The sequence below is a fragment of the Choloepus didactylus genome, chromosome 8, assembly GCF_015220235.1.
Source record: "Choloepus didactylus isolate mChoDid1 chromosome 8, mChoDid1.pri, whole genome shotgun sequence".
Classification (NCBI taxonomy): Eukaryota; Metazoa; Chordata; class Mammalia; order Pilosa; family Megalonychidae; genus Choloepus; species Choloepus didactylus.
Genome location: NC_051314.1, coordinates 28,123,590 through 28,139,782, shown reverse-complemented (window position 1 = coordinate 28,139,782; position 16,193 = coordinate 28,123,590). Strand labels below are relative to the sequence as shown.

General features: G+C 39.2%; 1 protein-coding gene across 2 annotated transcripts in view; it reads left to right on the top strand.

The window, feature by feature from the left end:
• The first annotated feature begins 5,906 nt into the window (after window positions 1-5,906).
• Window positions 5,907-16,193, top strand: part of UTP20 (UTP20 small subunit processome component) — a 116,845-nt gene continuing 106,558 nt past the window's right edge. For both annotated transcript variants that reach the window (XM_037846286.1, XM_037846285.1), the window contains exons 1-10: window positions 5,907-6,107; window positions 7,060-7,140; window positions 10,255-10,321; window positions 10,434-10,566; window positions 11,013-11,201; window positions 13,048-13,129; window positions 14,051-14,188; window positions 14,647-14,802; window positions 15,390-15,536; window positions 15,638-15,772. In XM_037846286.1, the coding sequence (XP_037702214.1) occupies window positions 6,063-6,107; window positions 7,060-7,140; window positions 10,255-10,321; window positions 10,434-10,566; window positions 11,013-11,201; window positions 13,048-13,129; window positions 14,051-14,188; window positions 14,647-14,802; window positions 15,390-15,536; window positions 15,638-15,772 (1,173 nt within the window). In that variant the 5' untranslated portion in view covers window positions 5,907-6,062. The remainder of the gene's footprint in view (window positions 6,108-7,059; window positions 7,141-10,254; window positions 10,322-10,433; window positions 10,567-11,012; window positions 11,202-13,047; window positions 13,130-14,050; window positions 14,189-14,646; window positions 14,803-15,389; window positions 15,537-15,637; window positions 15,773-16,193) is intronic.

The following is a 16,193-nucleotide window of genomic DNA, read 5'->3' as shown; positions in this document are numbered from 1 at the left end:
GATGGATACACAACTGTATGATGGTACTGTGAACAGTTGATTGTATACCAGGGATGACTGCATGAAATGTGAATATATCTCAACAAAACTGAACTTAAAAAAAAAGTCCATGAAAGAAATGCAAACGGTAAGTGAACATGAGGAAGGAAAACAAGATAAATATATAGAGCAATGGTGTGTGTGCGTGTGTGTGCACGTGCACGCGTGTGCACGTGTGTGTGTTTTCAGGGACTGGGGAAGGATGTTACAAATATTTGAGTACCTACTGAAAAAACTGCACCAACTTCTCATTAAAAAGGTTGAGTCATTCACTGTATTAAACAGTGCAGCAGCAGCAACAATCTGCTGTCTACACAAGGCATGGCTAAAGCCAAAGACAAGACTCGCCTTCCACTTGAGGATCAGTCTAATGCAGGGGCTGAAAACTGAAAGGCCTGCAGGGGCCAGATGGGTACCTTAAATCAGGGTCTGGGCTGATACTGATTAAAAACAATGGGTCCTCTGCCTGATGCATTCAAATGATCGATTCCTGAGACACCAGGGTTTCAAAGAGAGAAGGAGTTTATTGCTAGGCACGAAGCAGAAGATCAGATGGCCTATCAGCCTAAAAATCTGTCTCCCTGAACTGCAGTAATTCAGATAGTTTTATAGTATTAAAAGATGGGCAGGTTTTAATATAAACAACACAATGGCTCTAGATGATTAAGTAGAGGTGATCTAATGACTGAGCATGCACAGATTGATTACATGCTGAGTCACAGAATGTATTTAAGAAAACGGAGACCTTAATATGATGATGGGCATGATTTTTAGTATTATAATGAGGTATAGGTCACTTACAGCTTAGAGTTTAAGCTACCGACCATGTCAGGCAGGCCCATTTTGGTTAGATCCGGCTTTGTTTATCAAGATAGCTATGGAATTGGGGTGGGTTAGTTCTGGACTGACCCAAGGCTCTCCATTAATAAACATTAGGGGCTTTCTTGAGTGATCATTGGACTCTAAAGTTGAAAAACCAGATAAAAGCTACAGGTGAGGGTTTTTACAACCACAAGGTCCCAAGATAAAGGCTATATAATCATTATCAGAGATCAAGGCAGCTGAATTGCAGTGCAGAGATTTCAGGTGTTTCCCAGTGTCCACTCTAATACACCAGAAATTAAAAAGGAATATCTATATAGTGACTCAGTAATCATAATCATCCCCTAAATCCTAACTTCTTGCTTACACGCCATGTGTATGACAGTAGGGAGTGCTGTGAACAGAGGCAAACTAGCCACATCTAAAGGGGCTGCTACCAGTTGACTTTAGCTGGTTGTTACTTCTCAGAATGTGGGCTCAATGTGGCCAGATCACTTGATTTTTCAAGAGAAGCTGGAAATCTGGATTTTTACCCAAAATCTCCAGATATTTAACAAATTCGAATATTTCCAGAATATTGCTTGGTAAACATTACACATTTGTAGGCTACTCTGAGCTTATGAGGCCTGCCAATTTGCAATTTCTGGTTTAATGTCCCTGATGCCTGAGTTTTAAACAAAGGAAAAGAGAATAGAAGCTCAGCGGTCCCAATACTGAAAAGTGGTCATAGAATTCAAAATAGAACAATAATAATAATTAACATTTATACAGTTCTGTATAGGCTACAAGTGACTTTGGCCTGCTTGATATCAGTTGATCTTCTGGACAAACAGTAAGAGAAAAGGTGTATTTGGTCAGTAGTCTATTTTAAAGATGAGGAAATTGAGGCTCAGAGAGGCTAAGTCACTAGTTCATTCACCAACCAATACATGAAAAATCTGGAACTGGGATGAGCTATTCTTCTGAATCCAATCCCATGGTCTTGGCATTTTCTGATCTATACACGACTGTGAAAAATACACTGTTCCTCAAGAAGGAAATGATCTTTGGATCAGATTACCTTACTACCAAATTAATAATAATGAAAGTAAAATGGCTAATAAATCATCCTCCTTGGTCCTTTCTTACCTCTCCTTCACTTCACTCCTCTGTATTGGTTTGAGATCTTACTTGTTTTTGCCCTTGTTCCAAATTGTTATAGTGCACCCTTGATCCCCTTTCCAGCCAAGACCATGCCACCAGGACCCTGCTTTGCCCCCTCCCAGACTGTTACACACCCTATCTCAGGTAGTCGTTCAACAGCCTTGTACTGCTGCTGTTCCCACTTCACAGAAACCGCTTCACCCTTATTCTTTCCCAGGATGCTAAGGATAACATCAATGGCCAGAGCTAATTTTCTAGGGTGTGGCTTTGGGTTAGGAACTATAATTAACTGAATTCCTACTCAACCATTTGGAACTTTTCCTGTATTATTCCCTCTACCCGGATAACACCATTCCTGTCCTTGGATGTCCCTTGCCGGGCTAACTCCTACTCATCTTCCAGGTCCTAGCTTAGATATTATCTCCACCTAGGAGCCTTCTTTGGATTCCATTGCCATGTTGAGGCTGGGTAAAACACCCCATGTTCTCCCTGTGGGCTTGAAATTGCAATGTGTTGGTCACTAAGGAGACAAAGATTGAGAAGCAAACTCCCTAGGAGATCCTGATCAAGCTTAAGAAGGAAGGAATGAGAGAATGAGGTATACGGATTTCCTGGCTAGAATAGAAGAAGGCAGAACCATAGTGGAGAAAAGAAATAGAAGATGGTATGGAGTATTTAAGGTCTTGGTACATAGGGCAAAACTGGGGACAAGGAGATGTTTATAAGAAAACAGGGCTGCTTTGGATATTCCATAGAACCACAGAAACAGCTTTGCAGGAGACCTTACATATCGAGGAACACAATTCACATCCAAGGCAGGAATTATACTACCCTTTAGTTTGTCAGGATTCAATAAAGCATTATATGCTTTGTTAATTCCAAAGACATTTACTAAACAACTCTTAAGTTCAAGGGACACACTGGTGATACAAAGTTGAAAAAAGTACATGGTATCTTCCTTCAAGGGACTTGTCAGATACTCAGATCATAGAGAATAAATGGTCATTTATTTATCCATTCCACAAACATTGATTCTGTTTTCTTTGTGCCAACACAACACCTTGAAAGATAGACAGGTATTATTATCACCTCCATTTTATAGATGGGGAAATTGGGTCTCAGAAAGTTTAAGTAACCTGTCAAAGATTGTGCAGTCATATTGCTTGCATCTGTCAGTTTATTTAATCTTCACAACCCTCTATAGGGTAGGTATGATTGTTGGCTCATTTTACAGATGAGAAAATGAGGTGCAGAGAGGTTAACTTACCCAAAGTCACACCACACCATTAATCAATGGCAGTCTGATTCCAGCATCTGTGCTCTTAACCACCACACTGTATTGGTATATAGTTCATCCAATTAATTAAGTCAAGGCATGAGGCTCATATAATAAGTAACAATGCAAAAGATAAATAGTAAACACAACTCCTGAATGTCAGTTCCTTTAGTTTTGTAAAGTACAATAAATGGCCACCTGCATTGGGCATTGCAAGAAGAGCTTTTTCAGAAGACAAAAAATAATTGACCTGCAGGGGCTTTCTGAGAAAACGGAATGCACCATACAGAACTGCAGATAAGCAACACAGGTTTGGTCCAATGGAGATAGCTTATCAGAATGGACAACCATACCATACTAATCAATGTATATCTGCTCTCTAATTTGTAAGACCTCCCTGTGTAAAATGGAAACAATGCCAGTCACTCAGAACATGTTTGCCCAATGTGAGCTTCCCCTTTCAGCTCCCTCAGTGAGTTCCCTCCTAGTTTCTGAATAGGATGCTGCCCAATTCATGAATCACTTGATAAAATTGTGAGATCCTAAACTGCATGAAAAGTTTTTCTTTTAACAGTTTCCTTGAAGTTTAATTTTTCTCTCCACTCTTACATCAATTGCCTATGGCTGCTATAACGAATTACCATGAACTTGGTGGCTTAAAACAACAGAGATTTATTCTCTCAAAATTCTGGAGGCCAGAAGTCCAAATTCACCTTTCCGGGGCCGAAATCAAAATGTTGCAGAGTTGGACTCCCTCCAGAAGCTCTAGAGGAGAATGCATTCTTTGTCTCTTCCAGCTTCTGGTGGCTGCCAGCAGTTCACATCTCCGACTCCTCTGTGTGGGTCTGTAATCTCCCTCTGCTTCTTTATTATAAGGACACTTGTGATGGCACTTAGGACCCACCTGGAGAACTCAGGATAATCTCCCCATCTCAAGATACTTAACATAATCATATCTGCAAAGTCCCTTTTTCCCAATAAGGCAACATTTCCAGGCATTAGGCCCTGATATGTTTGGGACCACCATTCAGACCACTATACCTCCCTATGGCCCATGTAACTCCAAAAATAAACAACAAAGATGGAAAAATGCATAATTATATGGGTGTGATTTGGGCATTAGAAACATTGGTTAGGATATGGGGTTTCTACCCTCACTTCACATTTCAGCGTGAAGGAGCTTACCTGCATTTTTCTGGGGAGAGGTCTACAGCTTTCTAGACTCCCCAAAAAGGCTAAGAACACCATCAAGAAAAAAGGCCAATTATTAGCCTATGAAAGCCAAACATTGGCACTTCAGTATTTTATTTAAAATAAAACCCATAAATGCTATGGAGCCATTAAAAATATTTACATAAACCCCATGATGAGATAGAAAATATTGATGCTGTAATGCCAATAACAGCAATTTGAAGTGTTATGTCTCCTTTACTTCTTTACCTCTGATCCACAGACTATATTTGTCAGGGTCACCAGTGACCTTTATCTTATCCCATGGAACAGCTGCTTTCCTGTCTTTAGCTTTCAACATACAATAGTTGGCCATTTGCTCTGCTTTGCAACACCTTCCTTTGCTTTGATTGCATGTTACGATTAGCCAGTTTCCATATCACTGGCTCTCTTTCCCAGTTGCCATCCTGGCTACTCCTAAATGTTTGAACACTCCAGATTTCAGCCTGGGTTCTCTTCTCTCCTTTATCTTCCTTTCCATCACCGTCTCCCTAGGTGATCTCATACAGTTCCATGGCTTTAAATACTCCATGCTTGAGATAATTCCCCAAGTCTCACCTCCAGCTCTGAGGCTACACTAAGCTCCAGGTGCCAATGTATCCAATTACTTGTACCCAAACACCTACTTAACTTCTCTCTTTGTCAATCTAAGATGTAAACCCCTCAGACTAAATATTTCCAAAGCGAATTATTATTGTTAATACCATTATTGCCTGTTTTGTTCAGCTCCCCAAACAGTGCCAGGCCCATAATAAGTACCCAAAATATTTGTTGAATGAATAAATGTTAAGTGAAAAATACATACACACAATAGTTTGTACAATTATGCTTTAACCATGTTATGTATAGACCATTAGAGTGGTAGGAAGACCACCAAAATGTTAACAATGGTTGTGTAAGAATGATGAAATTATAAGATTTTTTTGTTGTTCTTTTTACTCCTTTTCTATTGTCCAATTTTATTTAGAGTGTAATGGTTAAGATTTTGGAGAAAAAGTGACCTCTCTCAGGCCGTCACTTACCAGCTGCACAGCCTTCATTTCCCCGTGTGTCAAAGGGGCTTACTAATATATATTTCATTTATAATTATCTAGCGTTCACAATGTGCTATTTTACTGTAAAATTATGAACGTAAAAAGCTTTGCACGGTGCAGGGATTATGGCGTTAGCTGATAATGGTGACAGACTTGCTCTCTTTTATAATAAAGATACGCATTTTTCTTATAAGCCTTTCCTGATTGGTGTTCAAAGATCTTCAAACCCACATACCCACTTCGCTAGCCCCTCCTCCTCTCCTCCCCTCCTCCCCTCCCGCCGTCTCCGTGGGGAGGGTGCGCCTGCTCCGTACGCGTCTTCCGCCCACGTGACCAGCTCAGGCTCATTTGGGTCTCCAACATGGCCGCGCCCAGGAGTTTATGCCGCACGTGAGAAAGAGTCTCGGCATCTGTGGAGCGGAGAGTGCAAGTGTGTGAGCCAGTTTCCTTTCCCTACAGTCGGCTACAGCGCTTCGACCTTTGCCGAGCCCTTCGCGGGCTGCTGCCCCTCTAAAGCTATGAAGACAAAGCCCGTTTCTCACAAGACCGAGAACACGTACCGGGTGAGCTAGAGAGCTTGGGTCGGGATGTGCCGGTTCCCGCTGCCTTACCTGTGGGACTAGCTTTGAGCGGGACTCCTGGGGCTGCAGAGTTCTGGGTCAACTGTGAGTCGCTTGTCCGGAGGCTTCGGCGAAAGAGGGAGACTCTCTGGGTGTCTCAGACAAGGGGTGGGTATGGTTGACCTGTCAAGTTTCTTGGGCGGCCGATTTCCGTGCATAGTCCCTTCCGTCCAGGGTTAAATTCTTTAACACAGGCAGAGTGCTTAGGGCCTATTTTTTCCCTGCTTTTTGACCTTTGAAGACCGAATTGGTGGGCGGGCCGGCGGGAGGAGGTGAGTGATTTCTAGCTGAAGAGAACTACAGCACTTTCTCTGTTTGCCTCTTGATAGTTTCTGTCCAGGACTTCGTTGCCACACAGTTTTTAGTTTGTACAAGTTTAAAACCGCTGTTTTGGGACCGACTTAGCCAAATCCCTGTTCTTGTAACGGGTTATGAAGCCTAATAGCAGATTTAACGGGGCCACATCTCCGGCGTTCACCTAGGTTCGCTACAGTCCAGTGTGGAAATTGTGTATGAAAAGGCATAACTGGAAGAAGTTATGCAAACATTTGTAGAACTATTCTTTGTCATTGAATAGGAACTCATGCATTTGCTTAAGGCTTTATATCTTTCAGTTTGGGTTTTCTCTTATCCCTAGAGATTTATCATTTTTGTCCACTGATTTTATGATTGATAGAAAAACAAGTCCAAAATTAATCATTATAACAAGCGAAACATACCATTTTTTGTAATGCTAGTAAATGAAGGCGTTTATTAAAGTATTCAGAAGTTGAGGACTGAAGCTATAAACTTTCCACACTTCAAAAGGAGATTGTCCACATATAGCCCTCAAAAAGATAGTCAAGGTTTGATAATTATTAAACGATAATATATTTTAAATGTGCTTTCCCTCCAGTTCCTTACATTTGCTGAACGACTGGGGAATGTGAATATTGATATTATTCATCGGATTGATAGAATCGCAAGCTATGATGAGGTAAGAATGTGAACCAAATCTTCAAGTATTGATAATTGTTTTTTATTTTCTCACTATTAGTAGAAGTGAATTGTTTTTCAAGTCCTTCCTTTTTTGAGTGTGAAATGTGTTTGTTATAACTGTGCTGTCCAATACAGTAAGCCACATGTGGAAAATTAGGATTAAATTAAATTTAAAGATTCAAGTACTTAATAGTCACATGTGGCTATTTGCTACCAGTTGGACAAATGGAGATATGAAACATTTCCATCATTGCAGAAGATTCTATAGGATAGTGTCAGACCATTACTTGACTTGATTCTCAGCAGGTTTCTGTGATTCCAGCCTCTCCCTTTCCATGTGCATTCTGAACACTGCTACAGACCCATATTCTTGCAGCTATAATTTTAACTTGACTTTGAGCCAGTTAGTTTTCTGGGGCTTCATTTCTTCCCTACAAAAAGAAAGGGGCTAGACTACCTAATTTTTTTTCCAGTTCTAACCACACTCTGGGTTACCCCTCTAGTCAGAAATCTTTTTCCTGCATGAAGTCAATATTCCTCTGCCAACCTTTTAAAGTTCTGTGTAATACGCCTTTAAATTAAGTATTTATCCTCAGTTCTTACTATTCTTCACTTGGATCTAGTCAGGCTCTGTTCACTGTCCTTTTGAATACATTGTCTCTAATGTTCACACAGTTCAGTATGGTTTAAGTGCAGTTATTTAGATAAATGCTTAATGCTTTGGGAACTCATATGAAGGGAGTCTAACCTAAATTCCTTGGGGATATTGGATGGGATGTCAAAGTGATCTAGCAGGTGACGCTTGAATTGAGTCTTATTGGTTGCATAGGTTTTAGCATGGCAAAGAGGACAAGAAAGGCTGTTGTATGGTGACAGATAAGCCTTTATTAAGGCAGAAGGACTAGAGAGTGTATATTACATTCAAGAAATTGCAAAGCAATTTGTGTATTTACAAGTGAACATAGGGTGTGTGTGTGTGTTTTGATGGTGGCTGGCATGGGAAAGGGAAGAGTTGATGAGAGGTAAAGCTGGAGAGATAGACAAGGATCACAAAGGGCTGCATATGTGAAGCCAAGAGATTTGGATTTTATCCTTAAGCTATGGGGTATCTTTCCAGGATTGTTAAGTAGAGGAGTGACATGATTGGGTTAAAGTTTTGGATCTCTCTGGCTTTGGTGTGGAGGAAAGAGCAGGACTGCGGTCAGGGAAACCAGTTGTGAAGATCTGAGAGTCATCCAAGTAAGAAATGATTATAGTAGGGGCAGTAAAGATGGAGAGAAGAGGAAAGATTCCAGAGATATTGAGGAAGTAGAATGAATAGGACTTGTGACTTGCTGAATATACAGGGAGGAAGGGAATATGGTCAAGGTTTTTGGTTCCAGTAACTGGGTGGTTGGGGATGTCTTTTGCCAAGATAGATTTATAGGAAGAGGAGCACAGGGTTGTAGTGGAAAGATAAGTAGTTCCTTTTGGGGCTTATTGAGTTCGGTGTTCTTTTGGCCATTCAAACGATGGTGTCCAGAAGATAGTTAGATATATGGATCTGGAATGCAGGAAACATTGGAGGTAGAATTACAGATTTGGGATTCAGCATATGGTTTAAAGTTTAAGCCACAGGAGAGATTGAAAGTACCAAGGGTTAGAGTGTTAAGTTAGCAGAGCAAAGAGCCTAGGATAGGATCCTGGGCCAGAGGGTCCAAAATGGCCACAGTCATATGTATGGCAGTTGGTTGAGGCTCATTGGCCTTGGTTCTCATGACCTTTTATTCTCCAAAAGCTAGGCCAGGCTTCTTTCAAGAGAACGAAAGCAGAAACTACCAGACGTCTTTGAGCCTAGCCTTGGAAGTCACACTGTCTCTTCTATTACACATTATTGTCAAAGCAAGTCACAAGGACAGGCCAAATTCAAAGGGTGAGGAAGTGGATTCTGTCTCTTGGAGGGAGGAGCTACAAAGTCACATTGCACAGTCCAACACTAGTCAAGAAGGCCACCTACATTTATGTTTTCAACTGTTCAGTATTTCCCTTCTCCCTTAAGGGGCAATGAACAAAATTGAATGGGATTCTCTTTCTTCTTCTCTACGCTGCCTAACTATTATTTTAATTTCTAATTTATTTTTAAAGATTTCCAAAGCAGAATTTAAGGAGTTTTTTTTTTTTTGAGGTAGAAGATTTGGCATACTGTTTATGTGTGTACTTGTGTATTTGTGCTCTTTCTTTCCGTGTATATATATCCATATATACAGACATTTACACATATATGGTAACTATTTATTGGTTTTACTTTTCACGGTACAAAGTAATATATACTTGGGTTGACAAGCTAAACAACATAGTGTTAAACTTAGAAAAAGCCTATTATCTTGCCCCTCCTATCCCCCATTGCCAGGGAAACCAATATTGACAATGTGGTGTACATTTTCTTCCATACTTCTCTTTCATGATCATCCAAATATATGTGAACGTTTATAGAGATCTCTATTTTAAAGAAAAATGGAATCATACCATACACTTCACTATGTGTCTTGCGTTTATCATTTTGGAGTATACCATCAACATTACTCTAGTTCAATATAGATAAAACTCTTTTTAGTTACCACATAAATAGACCACAGTACATATAGTACATATACTTCATCCATTCCCTATTGATGGATTTTAGGTTGTTTTATGTTTTTCCCCCTATTAGAATAAAGCTGAATAAACATCAGTTTATAATTTTACTAGAAATGTCAGATTATTTCCCCCCCAAATTGTAGCAGTTCATATTTCCACAAGCAGAATGAAAGAACTGTGAAGAGTCAGCACATTTTTCTGGGCCTAAAATTGTTAAAAAAAAAAAAAAAAAAAAGGGAAGAAAGAAAAAAATTTCCCTTTAGTATTAGTATGACTGTTATGTGTGTTTAGAGAATTCCTTGCTGCAACCAAATCAACAAAACATCGTTCTTCTAAAGTCATTTGTCTGTGTTGTACTTCTGGTTGCTTTTTTCAAGTGTTAGTTCCCTTTTTAAAAGAACTATCATTATTGCCTTAAGATATTAATATTCTTTGTTACTTTGATCATAATTTTTCTTTGAATTGTCTGATTGATGAATTGCTTTGATCTTGGCAGGAAGTTGAAACTTATTTTTTTGAGGGCCTGCTGAAATGGAGAGAATTGAACCTTACGGAACACTTTGGTATTTTCTATTTTGTTATTTCTTATTGACTTATCATTTGCTCTTTATATTTTCAAAACTACTAAATCATGTAATGGAAAAACTAAACATTCTTTTTTTATTTTTCACCCAGGGAAATTTTACAAAGAAGTTAATGACAAATGCCAATCATTCAATCAGTTGGTCTATCATCAAAAAGAGATAGTTCAGAGTTTGAAGACTCACCTGCAAATTAAGAACAGTTTTGCCTATCAACCCCTTTTGGAGTAAGTAGCATCTTGAGAGACAGATCAACAACAGAGATCTGAATTTTTAGAAAGGTTGTGTTTCATAGCTACATATGCCTTAGATCAGGTATTTGTAATTTAGAAACAAAAAGAATTTACCTTTTCTGTCAGCTCAGAATATTCGGAAAAGATGAATACTTTATTTGCTTTATGCTCCTAAGAGAATGCCATTTTTCTTTGACGCTATAGAAATTATTGAACACTGTTTGTGGTGGAATGCACCTCTTGCTCTAGCCTGATTTCCCTGCTGAACTCTTAAGATGTGAAGAATTTTATCCCTCTTTTGGGACTTAGTTTAAGAGTATCTTGGTTTAATTCATCTGTGATCATAGACTATGTACTATCATTTGTGAAATAGATTTGCAGCCTTTATTTTTTGATCTACATGTCTCAGAATCAGTTGCTTCTATTTATTTTTAATCCAGTTTGGTTGTACAGTTGGCACGAGATCTGCAGACAGACTTCTATCCACATTTTCCAGATTTTTTTCTGACTATCACTCCAATCCTGGAGACTCAGGACACGGAGCTGTTAGAATGGGCTTTCACCTCGCTGTCGTATCTTTACAAGTACCTGTGGAGACTAATGGTGAAGGACATGTCCAATATATACAGGTGACTCTTTTTTCTCTCTAATATAATTTTTAGTTGTCTTTTCCCCTCCCTTCCGTCTGTCTCCAAACTACCTTTGCAGCTTGCTCTCTGATTACATCCTTATACAGAGTTGGTTCTCCAGACAAAGTGTTTCATGATCTGTTCCCCTAGTCTGCATCAAATATGTCTTAAGTCAGCCATGACCTGACTTTCACTTATCTCCAGCTATTGAAATCATACCCATACCCACCCATCAGCACCTGGCTTGGATTCCACAACCTCCACAAATATTCCCAGACCCCTTACGTTTGGTAAAATATATAAGAAACAAAGTTACTTCATTAAATAACTAACAAGTTCTTTAGGGAATATAGTTTCTTTGATTGCATGACTTCAGCTGTCACTTTTGTGTGTCCTAAATCAGGCTCTCAAGCTCTAATTTATTTCCTTTCAGTGTAACATCTTCAACAGCCTGGATATTTTCACCTGAGCATTACTGAAACCAAACTCAACACATTCCCATTCAAGCCAACCCTCCTTACCTTTTCCCTCATTTGTGTGTTTAGCAAATATGTATTGAATGCCTACCATATGTTAGGCTCTGGTTGCCCAGTTTCAGGCAATGGCACCACCTCTCTCTGGTCACTGAGGCTTGGTGCCTGAGAAGCATCTTTGACCCAGTTATCTTCAAGGACTCCAAATCCTCTTGTGTCTGTTATTCATTCACTTACTCAGTGAATGTTTATTGAGCAGCCTTTATGTGTCAGGCATTTGAGATACGTTCACAAAACAGATGAAAATCCCTGCTCTTACTGAGTTGCAGTTTACCAAGGGGAGAACATTGAAAGTATGCCTGGTGAGTTCAAGGAACAGCAAGGAGTCCTGAGTCTTAGTGGCTGGAGCAGCATGAATAGGGAAGAGTTTTTAGGCAATGTCAGGGAAGTAGTAGGAGGAGGGCCAGATTGTAAAGGGCCTTGTGGACCATTGCAAGGTCTTTGGCTCCACGGCAAGAACTTGAAATCGCTGGTTGCCATTTCCCCCACTACCAGCCTTTTTCATGCATTTGTTCTCCCAAATTTACATCACTTAAGCAGCTTTTTAATTGGACTATCATTTTCTTTTTTCTTCCTTCATATCATTCTGTACCCTGTTACCAAATTAATCTTTGAAAATATTCATTTCTCATTCGGTCATTATTTTTTGAGTACCTGTTTTTAGGTACTAGGAATATGGTAAAAATACAAGAGACATATTCATTCTGTCCTGACATTGGAGAGACCAATTTAAACAATTTAATTATACAAATAATTAGTTACAATTGTGAGCATGAGCAAGTTGTTTAGCCTTTCTGTGTCAATTTCATCTGTAAATAGTACCTACCCCATAGAGTTGTACTGATTAAATGAAGAACACAGAGGAAGTGCTCAATAAATGTAAGTTAGTCTAAACTTCTCCACTTGGTGTCCAGCGCTTTCTCTGCAGCTGTCTGCCTGACCACATGATCCTTCCTTTTTTAGATGGACCAGCCTCCTTACTATCACTTGAGCATGATCACTTCTGCCCAGTCCCATCTTTGCTATTGCTTTCATCTCTTGTAACATGCACTCCAGTCCCCACTTGAATCCTTCCTTTAGGGATCACTGTGAGTTTCAGTTTTCATGGCACCTTTCCTAGAAGACAGTACTGCTAAACCTCAAGCTTTGGTCTGACCGTTCAGCCTTCTAACTGATTAACATGTGGGGGTCTCATTGATCGTGCGAAAATGTATCTTCTTGTCTTACACCTCATGCTTATTCTTTGTATACGTAGCACAATACATCGTTATAAAAATTTTGTGATTAATTAAACATGTCTTATTTTCTTATAGCATGTACAGTACACTGCTGGCTCATAACAAACTACATATAAGAAATTTTGCCGCTGAAAGCTTTACATTTTTGATGAGAAAGGTTAGTCTGATGTTTTTTAGGCTTATATAATAAAACAAAACCATTGATATTGGATTTCTTTTATGCTTATACTTGTAAGTCTTTATAATTTACTTTAAAAGAGTGAATGTCACCTTATGTAGTTTTGCTTGAGACTTCCCACATCAGTGACTTAATCATTCCTTTGTGTGACATTCCAAGTGAGAGTATACTGTTACAGTAGTTTCAGGTCATAAGTAGTGTATTAGTTAGGGTTCTCCTGGAAACAGAATCAGTGAGAGATGTCTCTTATTATCAAATTGTAAAAGTGACTCACGCAACTGCGGGAGCGCACGAGTCCAAATTCTGCAGAGCGGTCAACAAGCTGTCAACTCCAAGGAAGACGTCCGACGAACTCCTCGGGAAACGAACCGACAACTTTGACGAACTCCTCAGGAAACGAACCGGCAACTTTGAAGAACTCCTCAGGAAACGAACCGACAACTTTGACGAACTCCTCAGGAAACGAACTGGCAACTTCGATGAGCTCCCCAGGAAAAGCTTCACTGAGCAGCTGAAGAAGAAGTGAAGGTTCTCTAACCGTCCGGCTTATAAGCCTCCAACTGATCACCCGGACCAAATCCAGCCAATTGCATTCTCTCACTGTGGAAGCACTCCCCTTGATGAGTCATCAGTCAGCTGCAGTCAATTGACTGATGATCCGACAAACCAACCAGCCTCAAATAGCCTCACAGGAATCGTCAGGCCAGTGCCCGCTTGACCAGACAGCTAGGCCACCTAGCCAAGTTGACACATGAACCCAGCCATCACAAGTAGTGTCTTCATTTTAGAACATCTTCCTAATTCTGTTTACATGTGAACTGTAAAATAGCAAACAAGATTTCTTCATTTGGGGATGTTTATGTTGTGAATATAATTTTCTGCTTGTATTTTGTATTTTAGGTTTCTGATAAAAATGCGCTTTTCAATTTAATGTTTCTTGATCTTGATAAACATCCGGAAAAGGTAGAAGGAGTTGGACAGTTGCTGTTTGAAATGTGCAGAGGAGTTAGAAATATGTTTCACTCTTGTACAGGCAAGGTAAATAACTGAGAAGACTACTTTTGGTCTAGTGGAAGGAATTAAAAAGAAAAAAGAAAAGAATGCAAATGATGTTGAGAGCGGATAGTCTAGAATAAATAGAAAGCACTAAAAGAGGAACATCATGGGGTTTAATTACAATGATTCCTAATGCAAGCCCTTGGTGATTTGAGTATTTTTATTTTATTTACTCACAAAATTATTGCTGATTTCTTCATCCTCTATGCTAGGAGGCAATAAGTTGATTAATGGGTAGGGGTGGGGAGTAGGTAGTTTGATGATAAAATTTCCCCATCCTGTTTTGGAAATTCCTTTTGGGATACATAGCTATCTTAACCAATAAAGCCACCACATTCTTGATTTTAAAAGTGGTTACTGTAATTAGACTGGTAAATCACAGTGTAGTTCTTAAAAATAGGATTTACGTGTTAACTTTAATGGCTCTTGGGTTCTCACAGGCAGTGGAGCTCATTTTGCAAAAGCTAGGACCAGTTACTGAAACAGAAATTCAGCTACCATGGATTTTAGTTGGAGAAACACTCAAAAACATGGTCAAGTCCACTGTCTTCTACATCTACAAGGAACATTTTGGTACATTTTTTGAATGTTTGCAAGTAAGTTCTAATTTTTAAGGATTTATATATAATAGAATATAAGAATTTATTGTTGTTCTTAATTTAGGAGACCATTCCTGGAGATTGTATTTTGTGATTATTTCTTTATACTTTATATGCATTTTAAGATCCTCCTCTTCCCTCCCTCTCCCACCACAGTCATAGCTGTTTTTATTTGATATCCTGAGATGCAGTAGAGCACAGTGGTTAGGAGTACAGGCTTTGGATTCAGGCTGCCTGTGTGTGAATCTTGGCTCTGCCACTTACTTACAGTGTGACTTGGGAAACTTATTTATCATCCCTCTTCCTCAGCCTTCTCACCTGGTAAATGGGGGGTAATAATATTCTCGTCCTCGGGGTTGCTGTGAGGATTGTGAGCAAATATTCATAAAGAATTTAGACGGTGCTGCTCTGTGAATGTGAGCTGTTATTATCATTTGTGACTCCTGGCAGTTGCACCTCCCCCCCCCCCCCAAAGCAAAATAATGTGGAAAGTTGAACCACTTCACACAATGTTTTCATTGCTGGATTGACAAATGAGTTTGATTTTCTATAGCTCTTCTCGTTATTAAATTATTGGTTTGCAGGAATCACTCCTGGATCTACATTCAAAAGTAACTAAAGCTAATTCTTGTGAAAGCTCTGAACAGATTAAAAGGCTGTTAGAAACTTATCTGATACTTGTGAAACATGGAAATGGATCAAAGATAACTAAACCTGTTGAAGTGTGTAAGGTGAGTACCCAACTTCATTTGTTTAGGGTCTGCTCACTAAAAACTGTTTGGTAAGTATGTATTTTTTTTTTTTTTGATTTTTGTTTTTGTTTATTTTACAGGTGTTGTCTCAGACATTACAAATAGTTAATCTTTCCACATCTTGCCGGGAGACCCTTTTGGATGTAATTTCTGCTTTGATCCTAGGCGAAAATGTTTCCTTGCCAGACACACTCATCAAAGAAACCATAGCAAAAGTAAGTTTCTTCAAGAAATATTAATTGAATAGTTAATATGTTTAGCATTAGTGAGCCTCCTGGGAAATTGAAATGAAGCATAACAAAGGGTTCATACTTAGAGATTTTATAATCTTGTTAAGGAGATGTGAATTGTATGCCATAAAGGAAATAAGCACAACAAAGTTTGATGGACGCTGAATCTATTCTGCAAGAAATATTCGACAAGCATATATAGTTTACCATGTACTGGGGATGGGTTAGGTATTCCAGGTTGAACACTATGGTGCCTGTGGTTTTTTGATTGCTTTGGGGATGGGAGGGTGGGTGATTTGGGAGTGAGTGATTATAATCTAGGCAGAAAAAACTATATTGAAATATAATTTTTAATTCTGCCTGGGGTTGAAGGAACAGAAGACTTTTCACAGGACTTATTTTTGGG